General features: G+C 45.5%; 1 protein-coding gene across 1 annotated transcript in view; it reads left to right on the top strand.

The window, feature by feature from the left end:
• Nucleotides 1-4,544: 4,544 nt before the first annotated feature.
• LOC143323635 (nuclear receptor ROR-alpha A-like) overlaps nucleotides 4,545-15,626 on the top strand; it is a 68,289-nt gene continuing 57,207 nt past the window's right edge. Inside the window, exon 1 of the mRNA XM_076735595.1 lies at nucleotides 4,545-4,739. Coding sequence (XP_076591710.1) covers nucleotides 4,574-4,739 — 166 coding nt within the window. The 5' untranslated portion in view covers nucleotides 4,545-4,573. The remainder of the gene's footprint in view (nucleotides 4,740-15,626) is intronic.

The raw sequence follows: 15,626 nt of genomic DNA, 5'->3' as shown, positions 1-15,626 counted from the left end.
CTGTGTTTGTGGGCTTAATGGATGTCTGACCTCGCTGTCATCGTCGTTTCTCTCTGACTGCTAATGGTCATTTTGAAAGTTTACTGGGTTTCCAGTTTGCTAAATGTTTAAACATTTGACCTTTGACCTTCAGTGAGACAGACCGAACCATTTTTAGCATTATGGGGGAAATTAAAGTTGTTTTTGACCACTATGTCAAGAGAAATTAGGAAGATAAAATTTTCACAAACATGTTTGTGACAAATAATCCCAACAGATTATTTGAGGGTTGGAGGACTCTCCTGACCCGGCGCTCGCTCGGCGTCGGCGGCCATGTCTGCACGTGTCACCTCAGTCAGACTCTGCAAACGTCCTTTTCTTCACTCGCTGTGACTTCGATGTCGTTCAGGACAAACCGCCTGCCGAGAGCTTCACTCCCGCCAAGATAAATGATGGCTGCTCTCAGAGCTCGAGGAGGAGGAGGAGGAGGGAGGAGGAGGAGGAGGAGGGAGGAGGAGGCGCTCGCTCCACACTGATGGATGAGGCTGTGAGACGGTGACGGAGGCGCCACAGCTCCTCCTCCCCTCCTCTGTGTTTAATGACACATCGTACGATCAGCTCTCGCTTCACTTACAGGTGTTCTACACCTGGCGGCTCACTGGGACACCTGGTGGTCAGCTCTCATTGGTTCACTCCGAAGTGTTGAGTCTCACTGACGTCAGGTCACGTCTCAGCATGAGCTTCACTCCTGCTTTTTGTGTGTGACTGCGATCAGAAGCATCTTTATGTGCTTCATGCCACTTTAGGAAACATGAGAAATGTGTGTTTTTCTCCTGAGAACAGGTAGTTGTCATTTTTAAAAATAACTTTATTTGACAACAAACAACAAACAGGACAATCATATTTATGCTCCAGACTCGGTGCTTAAACAGAGACAACGTGAAGGAACAATCTGCTCAGTTTTCACTTTTCAGTTCTTCTTTCTGACTCAGCAGCTGAGCTGGTTTCACACACCTGACCAAACAATCTCACTTCAAGGTCCACTTCAGTCAGTCCACGGGTTCGCCTGTTGCCTTTAACGTGACTCATCACTGTTGATTTTCATGTAAACCGTCCAATAAAAACACAAACCTTCATGAGCAGTGAAGAAGAGACGAGGCGACGGCAGAAACTTGTGATGAAGAACCAGCGACGGTTCAGTTCAGTGTCACTGATGAAGCTGAGTAAAACTTTCCTTCAGCACACGGGATGAGAAGATCAAGACAAAAAGAGCCAGCTTCAACACAGGCCCAGACGTGTGTGTGTGTGTGTGTGTGTGTGTGTGTGCGTGTGTGTGTGTGTGTGTGTGCGTGTGTGTGTGTGTCATGAGGACATGGGGACAGAATGCAGGTCTCCATTATGTAAATCCTTATGTTTTTGGATGAAGACTGAGGTGAAGGGTCGCATTGGGCAAGTGGTGCTTTTGGTTTTGGTAACTCCAGAAATGACTGTAACATAAATTATACACGACTGTATGTGTGTGTGTGTGTGTGTGTGTGTGTGTGTGTGTGTGTGTGACGTGGGAAGGCAGCCTTGCGGCCGTGTGTTTGTTGTGTGTGTGTCTGTCGGCGCTGGCAGCTCCACCCTGACGTGTCCTGTGATCACAGCAGGGCGTGACGGTGTGATGAGGAGGGACGACGCTGCCTTTCATCACACCTGCCGGCTTCACATCGCTCTGACTCCTTCTGTGAGAAGATGAACCTGTTGACTTCCAGCGTTATAATGATGTCATACCAGCGTGACAACTTGTACTGGCTGAATGTAGATTTAATTACTGGAGGTCGTCGGGGTGTAACTGTTCCCTGTAATGAGTTCAGTCATGCTGGCTGGAATCCACGAGGCTGCATCAGAGAACCTGATATGCAACCTCCAAAAACCTGCTGAAGAGCCTGTAGAGACTCCTCGAGAAGCTCTGGTACTTTCTCAAAAACTACAACCTCCCCTGAATCCACTAGATCAACTATGAAAGCTAAAGAGCCCCATAAAGATCCTCTGGTACCTTTTGAGGAACCTCTATAACCTTCTCAAGAACCTCTTTAACACAATTCAGAACAGCTTTGTCTACGAACCTCCTCAACATGAGCTGAGTTGTAATTATAGAAACCTGAAAAACTTAAATCATGACATTCTTAAGAATCTATGGAACCTCCTCAGGATCCTCTAGAACCCTCTAAAGAACCTTTGGAGCATCCTGAGGCAAAATAAAAACTGTCAGGAAACTTTTGTAAAAACTGTCTCATCTTCTCAGGAACCTCTAAAACCTCAAATTCTTCTGGAACCCCTGAAAGTAAACAACCTCTAGAACATCCTCTTATCAAGTCCTCAAGGCCTGGGAAATGGTTTTACATCCTCAAGAACCTTGAGCCCACAGAACCTCCTGGAGACTGTGCAAACTCCTAAGGAACATCTGGACCCTCCTGATCCTCCTGAAGAACTGGTCTTTGAGGACATTTGTGACATCTTTTAAAAATGTTCCTTTGAAAACGTTCCTTTCCTCCACAGAGAACAGAGAGCAGAGAACAGAGAACCGTTCCTCTCAGAGCAGCCATGTAGAGTCACATGTCAGCAGGACCATCAGACACTCGAGCTGCGCTGTTCACGGTTCAGTACGTTTAATAACAGAAAGAGAATCCTGAAGTTTTCAGATGTTAGCACACACTCAAGTGGCAATAGAACAAAATCATCTACAAACTGTTTTTAATACTTCAAAGTCCTTAAAATCGATTCTTCTTGCAGTTTTACTAGATTTTAAGCCTCTAACCACCATGATGATTGTTGTTGGTATTTGATAAAAAGGTTTTTCCTGGTCTGACTTCACAGCAGCCACTTTCTGTCGAGTTGATGATTCTGACCTTTGACCTCCTGACTGCTGCTGGTATTACTGGAGTTCATCGACGTCTGTTTTTACTTGTTTACCTGAATCATGTTTATCTGAATGACGTTTCCTCCTCTGGACGCAGGGCAGGAACTGGGCTTCGCTGCAGATCTCGGACTCATTGATCACATGGGATCAATGCTTCAGGAGCAAAGTGTGACTCCTGTGATCAGATCAGAGCGGAGGAGCAGCAGCTTGAAGCAGGCCGGTGGTGTCTTTACGCTGCTGTGAGATGGAAATGAGGAAAATGTGAGCGTTCCCGAGGCTTTTCACTGCAGGCTAACCAAGACTGCCAACCGCTTCAGTCCTCGTCCCGGCTCTAAATAATCATCATATTCAGCTCTTTTATTTCATCTGAACTAATTAATGTGATGAAATCTGGAGCAATATCCTCTTTTTAAAATGTTGCGGGCACTGTGGAGCTTTTGGCAAAAGGAAATTAGTGGTGAAAAAGGCTGATGATGAAAAGGTAGAGAGGGCGGCGGTAACACAGCTGGCAGGGTTCAGTGAGTGGAGGACGGCTGACGGGGAGTCCAGAACCCAGAGGAAACCAGCTCCAGCGTGGAGACAGTTAAGACTCTGGTCAGCCGTCGTCCAACGAGCGCTGCAGCTAACGAGTGTCTTCATTATCGATTCATCTGTCTATCGAAGCGCATTGTCTCGATTAACTGATCAATAGTTTTATTGATAAAATGTCAGAAAATAATGAAAAATGTCCGTCAGAGTTTCCTGCAGAGGCCAAGAACCAAAACCAGTGATGGAAACCAGTGAAAGACACTCTTTCATTGGGATTACCATCAAAGTACTCTTTCAATGCTCAAGTAGAGCAGAATGACTCGTTTCTGAATCATATGACTGATTATAAACGTGCAGGCATCATTTTAATGTTGAACTGGTGGAAGTGGAGCTTTTAGCTGCTTTAAGGTGCTTTAATGTTTAACAATACATCAAAACTTCTGTGTTTATTATAGTTTGTATGAATACTTTGAATCTGTAACGAGAAACTTAAGCTTCAAATACATGCAGTGGAGTAAAAGTACAGTATATACACAGATGTATGAAGTACAGGACTTGTGTAAAAGTAATTGGTTACTTTAAATTACTGTCTGTCTACTCAGTGGTGATGTATTGGTGAATTTGATTGATTTTGATAGCTCAGATATTTAACCAGGTATCGTCCTCAGCTCTGAAACTAAACTAGACTTTTTGGATTTCTTACTTTATTTTTCCTGTGAACACTTCAGTGACTCTGCAGTGCTCAAAGTGGCTTCATGACACCAGCAGTCAACAGAAACTTCCTCAGCTTCCTCTGCATCCTGTGAGCTGAGCGGATCAGATGATGTTCGTGATCCGCAGCTTCTCTCTGTTTATTCCTTCTTTCTGACGGGCTTCTTTTGATTTCTGACAGACTTCAGACCGGATTTGTTGGCGGCTGCGGATCCTGTCCGGGTGTCGGCCTCCAGGGAGGGCAGCCCCGCTCTCCACAGCGCCGCCCTCCCTCCCTCTCAGCCCGGTTTCTTCTCCTCTGAACGGCGCTCACAGCAGCGAGCTGCCAGCCGCCCAGCAGCCGCGCTCCTCCCGCCGCTCGAACACTGCGCTCCGCCGCCTGCTGCTGGATCTGTCCTTCCCGGGTCTGTCTGCTGGATTTTGTTCGGTTTTGGAGTTTTATTCCGCGCTTGAATGGAGTCGTCCCCGCAGGATTCGGGGAGCGATCCGGGTGCTGAGCCCAGCACGATCGTGAAGACGCTGGCGAGCGTGGAGACTCTGCGGGGTGGAGAGGACCTAACTCCGGCCAGGAGGCACAGCAGCTCCGGGTCCAGCTCCTCCGGGTCTGGCTGCAGCAAAGGTGAGACTTGAGCCGGTTTTTATGGTCAGCTGTCGGCTGGGTGCAGCAATAACTTATGACACATTTCCACCTCACACACACTCATGGCACGCTCCTGCTCGGCTCCGGGTGACACCGTCACACCCGCGGCTCTGGCGCTCCAGAAGCCGCGGGCAGTGACTTAAAGTCGGACAGTGAGAGAGCGGACAGCCGCTGACTGTTCCGCTGGAGGAGCTTCATGTGAGGGCTGAAGTGATGGAGAAAGTTGAAGCTGATGTGTTTTCCTGCTTTGGTTTCTCAGTTGAGTGAAGGTGGATCTCAAAGCTGCAGCTGTCAAACACATTTCATCCATCATGTTCCTCCATGTTTGTGTGGACACTTTGTTCCTCTGTTCAGCAGGACAGTGAGACCAAAGCAGCTTCATGCAGATGGTTCACGCTGTTTGTTGTGGAGGAATTTGACCTCAGCTGAGATGAACTGGAACTCATCCAAATTAACTGGCAACTATTTTGATAATCAACTGATCAGCGAAGATGCTAAATATGTCACAGTTCCACCCAGTTTTCTATATTTTATTAAAGTTTTCTTTATAATTTACAAGTGTTGTCGTAGACCACCTCCTGTGTCAGTGATGGCCGTCTCAGTTTGACATGAATGGCTTCTTTCTCTCCTCTTTCAGACCGTCTGTCTTCGTTGTTGTCCTCAGATGAGTGTCTGTTGTCCTTCAGGTGTCAGTGGACTGCAGGGTCTTGACCTGAGAGCTGTCCTGTGTTGTGTCATGTGTTTGTGAAGTGGTTGTTTTGCTGCGTTGGCCTGAATACACCACACTGCGCTGCTTGTCTCTGGGTGTTTTGTCCTCAGGGGGACGAACTTCTGCCTCAAAGTGCTGCTGGGCTTGAAACGAACAGGGACGCGGCTCACAGACATTAAGCTCTGAGAAACGTTCAGATGCCGCAGACAAAAAGATTTATCAGTTATCAAACAAAGACGGTGTGATGGGAACCTGGACCGTGAGACCTGATCACCAGCGTCAGTGCTGGACCTCAGCGATGCTCCGGAGCCTGAAGGAGAGCAGCAGAGACATTTTCTCACTATTGTTCAACATTTCATAAATGAAAAAAGTAACTGTCAGAGCAATGATTGATGAAAGTAAAGGACGGTTGGATCCGTTCATTCTTAAAGGATGAGTCTGAATCTGACTTGGAGACAGTCAGTGCTTAACTTCCATGTGAGCAGCTCTCAGGCCTGATGGCAGATTTCCCCGCAGCTCGCTGTTGTTGTTCGGACTGGAGAGCGAGGCGGTCGCATCGAGCTTCATTCAGCTTCTCAGAGACGTTTGTTACGTAACAGATGTTCAAGGAGGAAGAGGAAAAAATCCCAGTGAGGAAAACGCCAGGCTGTGTTTCAGTCCGGGAACTGAGTCAATACTGACAGATAAATCAAACTGAGCTCAGATCAGTGGGTCAGATGCTGCATTCAGGGGCACCTCATGAACTCAAAGCAGTGTTTAATGTGTGGAATCTGCTTCTGGACGACTCACACGGCCGTCACATCTGAAAAACAGTGGTGGAAGAAGTCAAAGTGAAGGTAGTCAGTAACAGCAAGTATCGGCATCAAGAAATACTTAAAGTATACTTTGAAATGTGGTGGAGTAGAAGTATGAAGCAGTGTTTCGGGTTGTCCTGGGTCGTCCTGGGACTGAAACTCTTCCCTCCTTTACATAATCAGGATTTATCTCTGTGGCTGCAGGGGAACAGAAAAATCTGACCTCTGACCCCAAAACTGCAGCTAAACAGCAAACAGACCTGACGGCCTGCAGCTAAACAAGCTCATTTAAGCTGATGTGAGGGATGACGGTTAGTTTGTCCAACCACAGCAAACATCTCAATTAGTTTCCTGTTTTAAAGAGATTCAGCAGCGAATCAGACGGAGAGTTCCGTCGTCACAAAGAACGCAGATCAATCCATCAGCTCCTGTTTCTTCAAAGCTTTTATCACCTCAAACTATTGCTTTTTATTTTGAACATGATTAAAGGATTTAAGTCGCTTCCTCTGAGCTCCATTAAAATACATCAGTGAGCTGCCACAAACGCTCACTGCAGCACCAAATGTGGATTCATCCGCCGCTGAAAATAGTCCCCAACCAATGCTCTGTTTTCTCCTGTTTGATTGAGAAATAAATAAATGATAAAATATTGTCATTTATCAGAAGTGAAAACATGTGAGACGAGATTTCCTCACACTGCTGTCAGCTCTGCTCTCATTCGGGCGGTGTGATTTCTGACGGCACTCGAAGGCAGCAGGCGTGTGTTATGTAAGAGGTGACGGGTGAGAAGGGCGCAGAGCCAGAGCAGGCAGAGCGACAGCTTCCAGAGCAGACCTGAGATCAGCTCTCAGGCTGGAATCACTGGCTAACCTGCTGACCCACATTCCTGCTGCCTGCAGCACAACAGCAGCAAACTTTATCCAGAGAGCTGAAACGACACTGCGGACAACAGGCCGCTGCTCTGAGATCTGTTTAGACACGGTGTCACAGAAAGTCCAGCGCTGTCCTCGCATTCCAACGCTGTTTGTTCGCGGTGAGACACATCATGCTGTTCACGATAAGATCAGAAAAATCTTAAACATGCTAAAAAAATACAGCAATGACAGACGAGAAGAAACATCTCTACCAGCTCCACGGCGGAGGAGATGACTACAGACTCCTTCGGACACTTTCAGGAAGCAACGTTTCACCTGCTGGATGTCGTTGACTTCACATGGCGGGATCTCGAATCGCTTTGATCGACGATGGGACAGTTTAGGGACCTCGCCCTCCCTCTCAGGAGGAGCGTTCAGATACAACAAACCAGAGCAAGAAGTTTAAGAAGACTCAACGACAAAACCAGCAACACAATAAACTAATTTCAGCAGAAGCAGCTCTGAGATCTGAACTTGAAGTATTTTTCAGTATTTTGTCTGAGTATCAAACCACAGAAATACTTTGAAACAGCAGGAGGTGACTTTAGGTCCATATCTCACCCCCTGTTTAAACTCTTCACAAATCACGTGACAAAATTCTGTAAAGTAAAGGTTGAAATGTCTTATTGGTCCTGACAAGGATGGAAACAGACACACAGACACACAGACACACACAGACACACACACACACACACACACACACACACACACACACACACACACACACACACACACACAGTTCATTCACACTCTGCGTTCAGGGTCTCCGTCTTGGCAGTGTGTCTGTCCTCACGCTGCTTCGATGTTGTGTCCTTACTTGTCATTTGTTTTTTCTTCTTCGTGTCCTCCGGGACGAGACGGCGTCTCAGCCCCTCGAGGTTTCTCTGTCTCGCCCGCACAGCTTGTCTCTCTCTCTTTTCTTCTTCATCCAGTCGCTTTTAGCATCATTACAAACAATAAATCTGAAACTTCATCTTCCTCTCTCAGCACGTCTCATCCTGGACATCATCTGGTCTGTTCTGGTCTGTTCTGGTCTGATCTGGTCTGATCTGGTCTGATCTGATCTGATCTGATCTGGTCTGATCTGATCTGATCTGATCTGATCTGGTCTGGTCTGGTCTGGTCTGATCTGATCTGATCTGGTCTGGTCTGGTCTGGTCCGGTCCGATCCAATCCGTTCTGGTCTGGTCTGGTCTGGTGAAGATTCTGGAAAAGATGCAGCTCATCCATGTTTGAAGCATTCAGAGACTCTGATTGGCTGATAAATGGAGGCGGGAAACACCTTTCCTGGGGCTGAACTGATTTCCTTCCCTGAACTGTGACTCTCAGGCATCAAAGCTTCTCTGAACTCCACAAACCCGCTCAGGTCAAAGGTCAGACGCAGTTCAGGTGTTGTTGTGCATGCACCTGCTGCAGCTCTGCTCTGACCTCAGATCAGTTTTACATGAACTGCTTCTGTCACTTCCAGAGGAGTTGGATGTGAACGTGTGACCCAGTTTGGAGCGTTTCACTAACTGGGTGACGATGTGCTCCGTTTGTGACTTGTGTGAAGTTATTTTGGCCGGCGGGTCCCCGGTGACTCCGTGGACGCTGGAGGAGGTTTTGGTGAGTTTCAGACCGGATGTGACTTCCAGTGTTTTGATTTGTGGCTGAATGAAACTCTTCAGGCAGCAGCTGAACGTTTGAGAAGAACCACCAACACTAACAGGATTTAATTATCTGATCAGCTTGACTTTTTACTCTTTTTCCTTATTTCATACAAAACAAACTGGGATCTGAGTCTCTGAGGGTTTGGGGTTCTTGGCAGTTTGCAGGGTTTTGATTGGCTCAGAGGCAGCTGCGATGCGTTAGTGACAGCAGGAAAGAAAAGCTGCAAACTGGCTGCAAGTTTGACTCTTTCCTCAGTTCAGGTCCATGGAACAAACAGCTGTTTGAGCCAGGTCCTGCAGTTATGTCAGTTTATGCTGGGCAGCACATCTCAGCCAAAACATGTTCCTGTGAGCTTTTTGTGTCTTTTTCTGTGTAAAAATGCAGATGAATGTGCAGAAATCTGTCAGGATGTTGACTGAAACCAGACTAAGAGTCTGCAGCCATGCTGGCAATGTCACTGAGCAAGTTAGCATGCTGATGCTATGTAGCTATTATATTCACCATGTTCACTATCTTAGTGTAGCTTGTTAGCGTGCTAATTGTCGCTAATTAACACAAAGTCCAGTGGAGGCTGATGGAAATGTCATGAGTTCTGCAGGTATTTATCATAAGCACAGCTGACATAATGATTTTTAAAGAGTAAAATGCTTTTCAAGCTGTAATATTAGCTTTTTCTTTGTCATCTATTATAATACATTTGATGTCTTTGGGTTTTGGACTGTTGGACATTTGAGTATGTCCTCTCAGCCACCCTCCTGATCAGCTGGACTATTTTTGTGTCTCGTGGCGATAGATGAGAAGCTCGTAGCTGAAGAGTAAAAGCTGGATCTTCCGCCATCATGTTGCGTAACCATCAGTGTGAGATTCGGCCTCGCAGCCTCACGCTGGCTCTGAATGAGCTCCACACAATCTGCTGCCGATCTGCCCGGATACCTGCCCTGCCAGGAGGCCCTGACGTCTGATTGGTCACCTCTGATGTTTTTCCATCTGAATATTTCAGATGATCGTCTGCTGATTTGGAGCTGAGCAGGTTCAGCTGGAGGTTTGAGGCTCTGCTGATGAAAACATCCAGCTTCAACTTACAGCCAATCACAGTGAAGTTCTGCTCGTCACATGATGCACAGAAACACAGGCCTCACCTGGTCCCACAGACGACCACCTGTTAGGACTCGACACGTCATTGGCTGATGAAGACCATGACGTGCACCTGAAAGCTAATCAAAAGCCAGTAAGTCGATCGTGACTCATTTTGTCATAAACTTTTTTGAAAAAATGTATAAAAACATTTTTGCAAATCTTGGTCCAAAGAATCTTTCACTCGCTCGAACCAGCTGGATGTGATCTAATCCATTAAATCTGTCAAATTATTATCATTATTAATGAATCATCATTAATAAAAATTAATATCCACAGAGGATTGAGTGTTTTCATCAAAGGAAACTGAGGCGGTCTGACAAACAGAGTCTGGTTATTTAACATCCTGCTGATCTTTACAGTTTATGGTGAAGCTGTTTCAAAGCCACATTAATATAACGACCATCTTCCCTTCCGCCTCCTCCTCCTCCTCCTCCTCCTCCTCCTCTTCACACTTAGTAAGAACTGTACTTGCACTTCAGGTTATTTACCAAACACCTCCCCCTCCTTCCTCCACCCTCCTACATGAGCTGAATTACTGCGCTCTGATGATAATTACCCAGAGTGCCTCTTGCTCTGGTCTGAGGCCAGCTGTTAATTAGCGTGTTGACGGCTCCTTTGTGTGGCGGTGGGCCCGTTTGGCCGAACACGCCTCGTTGCTTCCTGATAGAGACAGAGGAGGGCTGTCATGGAAATTTCATCATCTGTGTCAGAACTCGATCCGGCTGCAGGATCAGACGGAGGAGAGCAAACATCTGCAGACACAGTTTCACTCCTCACGTCCAGCCCGTCAGACAGCAGCTGGATTCTGTGCCATGTCCTCCTCTGTGTCATGTAAACGTTCAAGAAATCACTGTTTAACTAAATGAATCAGTGGTTTAAAATTAATAAGATGGATATCAGGTTTTCCTTTTACTCCAAAAATATGTATGAAAAAGCATCATTTATTATCTGCACCCTCACTTTACTCAACACTTCCTGCACATGTTTCACAATAAAAGCCTCCAACGTGAGTCTTTTGCCCTTTGAGCGATTTGGATTCTGTGCAAGAGGCTTTAAAGTGTCACTGAGATTAACTTAGACACGGTCGAAAGGTCGAATCTCCATTAACATTAAAATGCATCGAAACATTAAAATGACTTTTCAAATGTGACCATTTCATCAAACTTTCATTCTTACAAATCATATTTTTGTCAGTTAAATCGTCACTCATTCATCACGTTAGGATCTGTGGAACATCTGGATCTCCGTCCCTTTCATTCTCCCTCATCCACCAGCATTTGTTCCATTTCCAGGCATCATTAGAACATCTGAAAAGTCCTGAAGGCTGGCTGCCTCTTTCTGCTCCCGCTGTCGTCCCTTCCTCCTCCATCTGCCCTCCTCTTCCTCCTCCTCCCTGCCTCCCCGACAGGTGGCTGACCCGACCACAAATATCAATTAGCAGTTAAGTAGAGTCAACTCCTGGCTGGACTCTGCTCAGAGAGTCCAGATGGCGAGGAGCGGCGAGGCGGAGCAGCCGAGGGAAATAAGACTGAGAAGGTTTCCCCGGTTTTCCACTAATGTTCATGTTAATTAAGACAGTTTTAAGAAATTCAGAAAAGAAGCCATAAGTTTGCCCTTATCTCACTGAAAAACACCAGAATAAATAAAACATGTAGTCAAATGAATGGAAGCTGGAAAATGTCAGCGTCAACATGTTTACACGAATATCAATAAAATGACACGATAACATCAACAAGGATGCTAATTAACGATGCTGTTTTGACTGTAAAGCTAACGTAACACCTCCATAGGACATGAGCGAAGGCTGGCTTTTAAAATAATCCTAATGATAATGATAATAAAGATGAAGAAGAATGGAAATGGAAAGATGAAACTAGGCTTTAGCAATTCACAAAATTACATTCATTTGTTGTTGAAAACCAACATGTACGTTTAGCCAGACTGCTAGCTAGCGTAGCCAGCGGGTCTGCTGCTAATAAGCATGCTAACTTAGCGGCTTTAACGGACAATTGATGTTGACATTTTTCGTACAGCTGTCATTTATTTACACTCACTGACATATTTGGCATTAGCTACTGTTAGCTAACTCTTCAGCTAACCAGCTAACGCTAACCACAACTGTTCTGTTTGTTTTTGGTTAGCTGTGCTAAACATCAAAGTTATACTGAATGCCACCACCTAACAGAAACCATAGAAAATACATTATAATGGAAATTCCTCTGTGGCTCTCATCGCCACAGCTAGCAGACCTGTGATCACCATGATTGATTGATCGATTGACTGATTGATTAACAGCTGTCATCTCCATGTGGTCTGTTCAGAAAAGCGGTGTCTTTAAAAACCTCTGGCTGACTCCTATTTCACTGAAAACCTGAGAATCTGCACAGTTAATGTTTCCTCCTGCTCCTGTTGAACCACACACACACACACACACACACACACACACACACACACACACACACACACACTCCTACTTTTAGAGCCTGCTTGTGAAGGATCCTCATTGATTTATAATGCATTCCTTACCAAACCCCAAACCTTCACTGAACTTAAACCTGCTTAAATCGGGTCTTAAAAAGATGATTTCACACGGAAGAAACATTGATAGTGATGATACTAAAGTTCACCTTTATGTAGGTCATATGCATGTACATACCAACGTGTGTGTGTGTGTGTGTGTGTGTGTGTGTGTGTGTAAAGTTTGGGCTCTGGGACTCTTTTAAGTAGAGAAACAGGTCGTTTTCCTGTGACTGCAGAGAGAGCGAGTCGTCGTCGGAGAAGCCCTATGACCATCACTCACTCCTTCAGATAGCATCGCAGTTGAGCCTTTAATGATAGAATGATGAGGTCGATCTGTCTGTGTGACGGGCGGCTGGCGGCTGAGAGGCTTCAGAAACGCATCAGACTGTCTGTGAACTCTCACTGCTCAAACTCTCTTTATCTACGTGCTTCCTGCTGCACATTTCAACATCCACTGATTAATCAGTTCACTTAATTAGAAGCGTCTGACTCGTTTCATTCCTCCCATGCTAATAAAAGTTTCTAATTCATTTGAAACCTGGAAATAAAAATCTAACATTTTCACTTTTCACTCAGGCTGAAGTTAGAAGTCGTGTGTTCGTTCTGAAAAATGATCCATCAATATTCTCAAAAACATCACCAACAATCATGCTTCCTCTCAGAAACACTGATCTTTAGCCTTTAGCTTCTTTGTGGAAAGAGTGAGACGAGAAGATGGACACTGCTTTCATGTCTGCACAGAGCTGGACTTCAAAGTCTGTTAGCTTAGCATAAAGACTGGAAGCAAGGGGAAGCAGCTAGCCTGGCTCTGTGCAATGACACACCGTCCAACACGTCCAAAGGTTAACTAGCGGTGAAGCTATTTCTTTGCTAGCGTCTGTATCCAAGCTAGTAAGACTTTTTTCTGCAAAATGCTGAAATAATCCTTTGAATGTTGCTCAGTCACCAAGTCCAACACTTCGGTTCAACTAAAATATCTAAAAAAAAAAAAAAAAAAAAAGATTCATAACATTCATTCATAACACAGTGAATCCCAAAGACTTCTCCTCTAGTGCCACCTTGAGGTTGGAATTATTTTTGGTCCATTATTTTGTTTTTGACCTTCAGTAATAACAAAATTCCCATCAGCTCCAGCTGTACTTTGTGTTTAGTGCTAACAATCAAACGGGAACATGCTACATGCTAAAATGAGACGGTGAACATGGTAAACATGATGCTACATAGCAGCACGTTAGCACTGTTATTAAGTCCATTTTAGCATGATGCTAGCATTTAGCTGAAAGCGCTGCTGTGCCTCACAGAGCTGCCAGCTGCAGACGTTGTCTGGTTTCTTAACGTTGCCTTTGAAGCCCTCTGTAACTGCTGTGATGACAGCACATAAATGCCGTGGTTGAATTCATGTTATTCTGATTCTTATATGTTTGTGATGAGTGTGTGGATGTGAGGCCTTCAGGCTGATGTTCAGGTAAAGTTTCCAAAGGATTAAAGTGAACTATCATTAAACTGCTGTGAATCCTGATCAGCCTCTTTCTGTACGTGGAGTCATGTCAGCCGCTGCCTTTGATGTCAGTGCGTTTTTTCCAGCATCGGTGGAGGTGGAGTGGGTGTGGGGGTTGATTTGCATACAAAGCTATTCTTGCCTCCTCTTTGTTCTTGCATCGAGTGTGGAAAGAATAATTGTCTTCATCAGTCAGAAGTGTTTAATCTCGTCGGTTCGGCGCAGATTCGGCGTGACGTCGGGCGGCGGCAGAAAGCACAGAGTGGAAACTCTTGTGTGGGATTAGTGCAGAAGACGCTCACGTTGTTCTGTCAGATCACTGCAGTGAAATGGTGTTTTAACAGTGCTGACAGTATCAGCTGAGGCTGCTCTGAATGGAAATGTGTGATAAACTGAAGAAGAACCTGTTCCAGCCTCTGCTCTGACCTCCTGCTGTTTCTCCTTGATGTCAGGAGTTTCTCCTCTAACGTAGGCATCACCGAGCAGCAGCAGCTCCAAACACCACAGATCTGGAGGATCTGGTAATGAAATTAAATCCTAATTATTCAGCGTTAATAATGAACCATTAACATCAGTAACTGTGATGCTTAATTGTTCACTACCTTTCAATTATCCAGCCTCTTCAGGTGCATTCTCAGTTTCACCATCAAGGATAATAAAGTCTCTCCAACAACTTGCACTCATCTAACGCCGAATATCAGGCCGATAATGACCAAAACCGACAGATGTGGGGCGTCAGGAGTGAACACCTGGAACACGCTGCCTGTTGTATGTTGTGTTGGGTGATGGTGGAGGACAACTGAAGCATCGCCGTCCGTCTAAAAGACGAGTGTCTCAGATGTTTTATGCTTTCTCTCTTTGAGTTCCATCTTTCATTTCTCAATCGCTGGTGGTGTGTTGGTATGTTGTATGGAACAATGAAGCCACCTCCTGGAAACAGTCCCATCTGCAAGCTTTAAAACACAGCTAGCTGTGATTGGCTGGAGTGAATCGTGTAGTCATGACAATAATATACGACATTTTGAGATGATTTCTACATATAAATGATCTCTTTGGAGGACGGGCAGATAAGAGTCGTCTGATGTTGTTGTTGTTCCAAAGGGTTGTATTACTAACTGCGACGGCTCTGTGACGTGAAAGGGGATTATATGTTTCTGGGTTGTTGGAGTAGGTAGTAAAGGTGCATCAAAGGTGATGCATTCATGGTCAGAGACAAAGCCAGTCTTATTCAGGGAATGAATTCAGACTGGGTGGGCAGAGCTCCACTAGAGGGGAGCACTGCCCAGGTTTAGGGCAGGCCTCAGTGAGGAAGAGGAGGTCGAGGTTTGGGATGTAATGAGATCATCGTAGATGAAAGATTCATTAGACACAGACTGAGAGTTTAAAAGAGCACAGAACTGGAATAAGGCTTTTAGATGGTCTAGAGTTACCACTTCAGACTGTAATCAGATTACCTCAACCAGCAGTCAAAAACACAAAATGTAGAGTGTAGTGGTTTTTAGATCTGGACTGGGTCAGACCAGGAGATACAGTCAGGTGAGGCTTACCGGGAGGGAATAGGACCATCTGGTTTAAAAAGGCAGTAAAACTGTGAACAAAGGGGACATCTCCGCTCCTGCAGTGACTCTTCAGCCAGATGTGGAG

Source organism: Chaetodon auriga, chromosome 1 (assembly GCF_051107435.1).
Source record: "Chaetodon auriga isolate fChaAug3 chromosome 1, fChaAug3.hap1, whole genome shotgun sequence".
Lineage (NCBI taxonomy): Eukaryota > Metazoa > Chordata > Actinopteri > Chaetodontiformes > Chaetodontidae > Chaetodon > Chaetodon auriga.
Note: the sequence above shows the minus strand (reverse complement) of the source record. Positions and strands in the feature narration are given on the sequence as shown.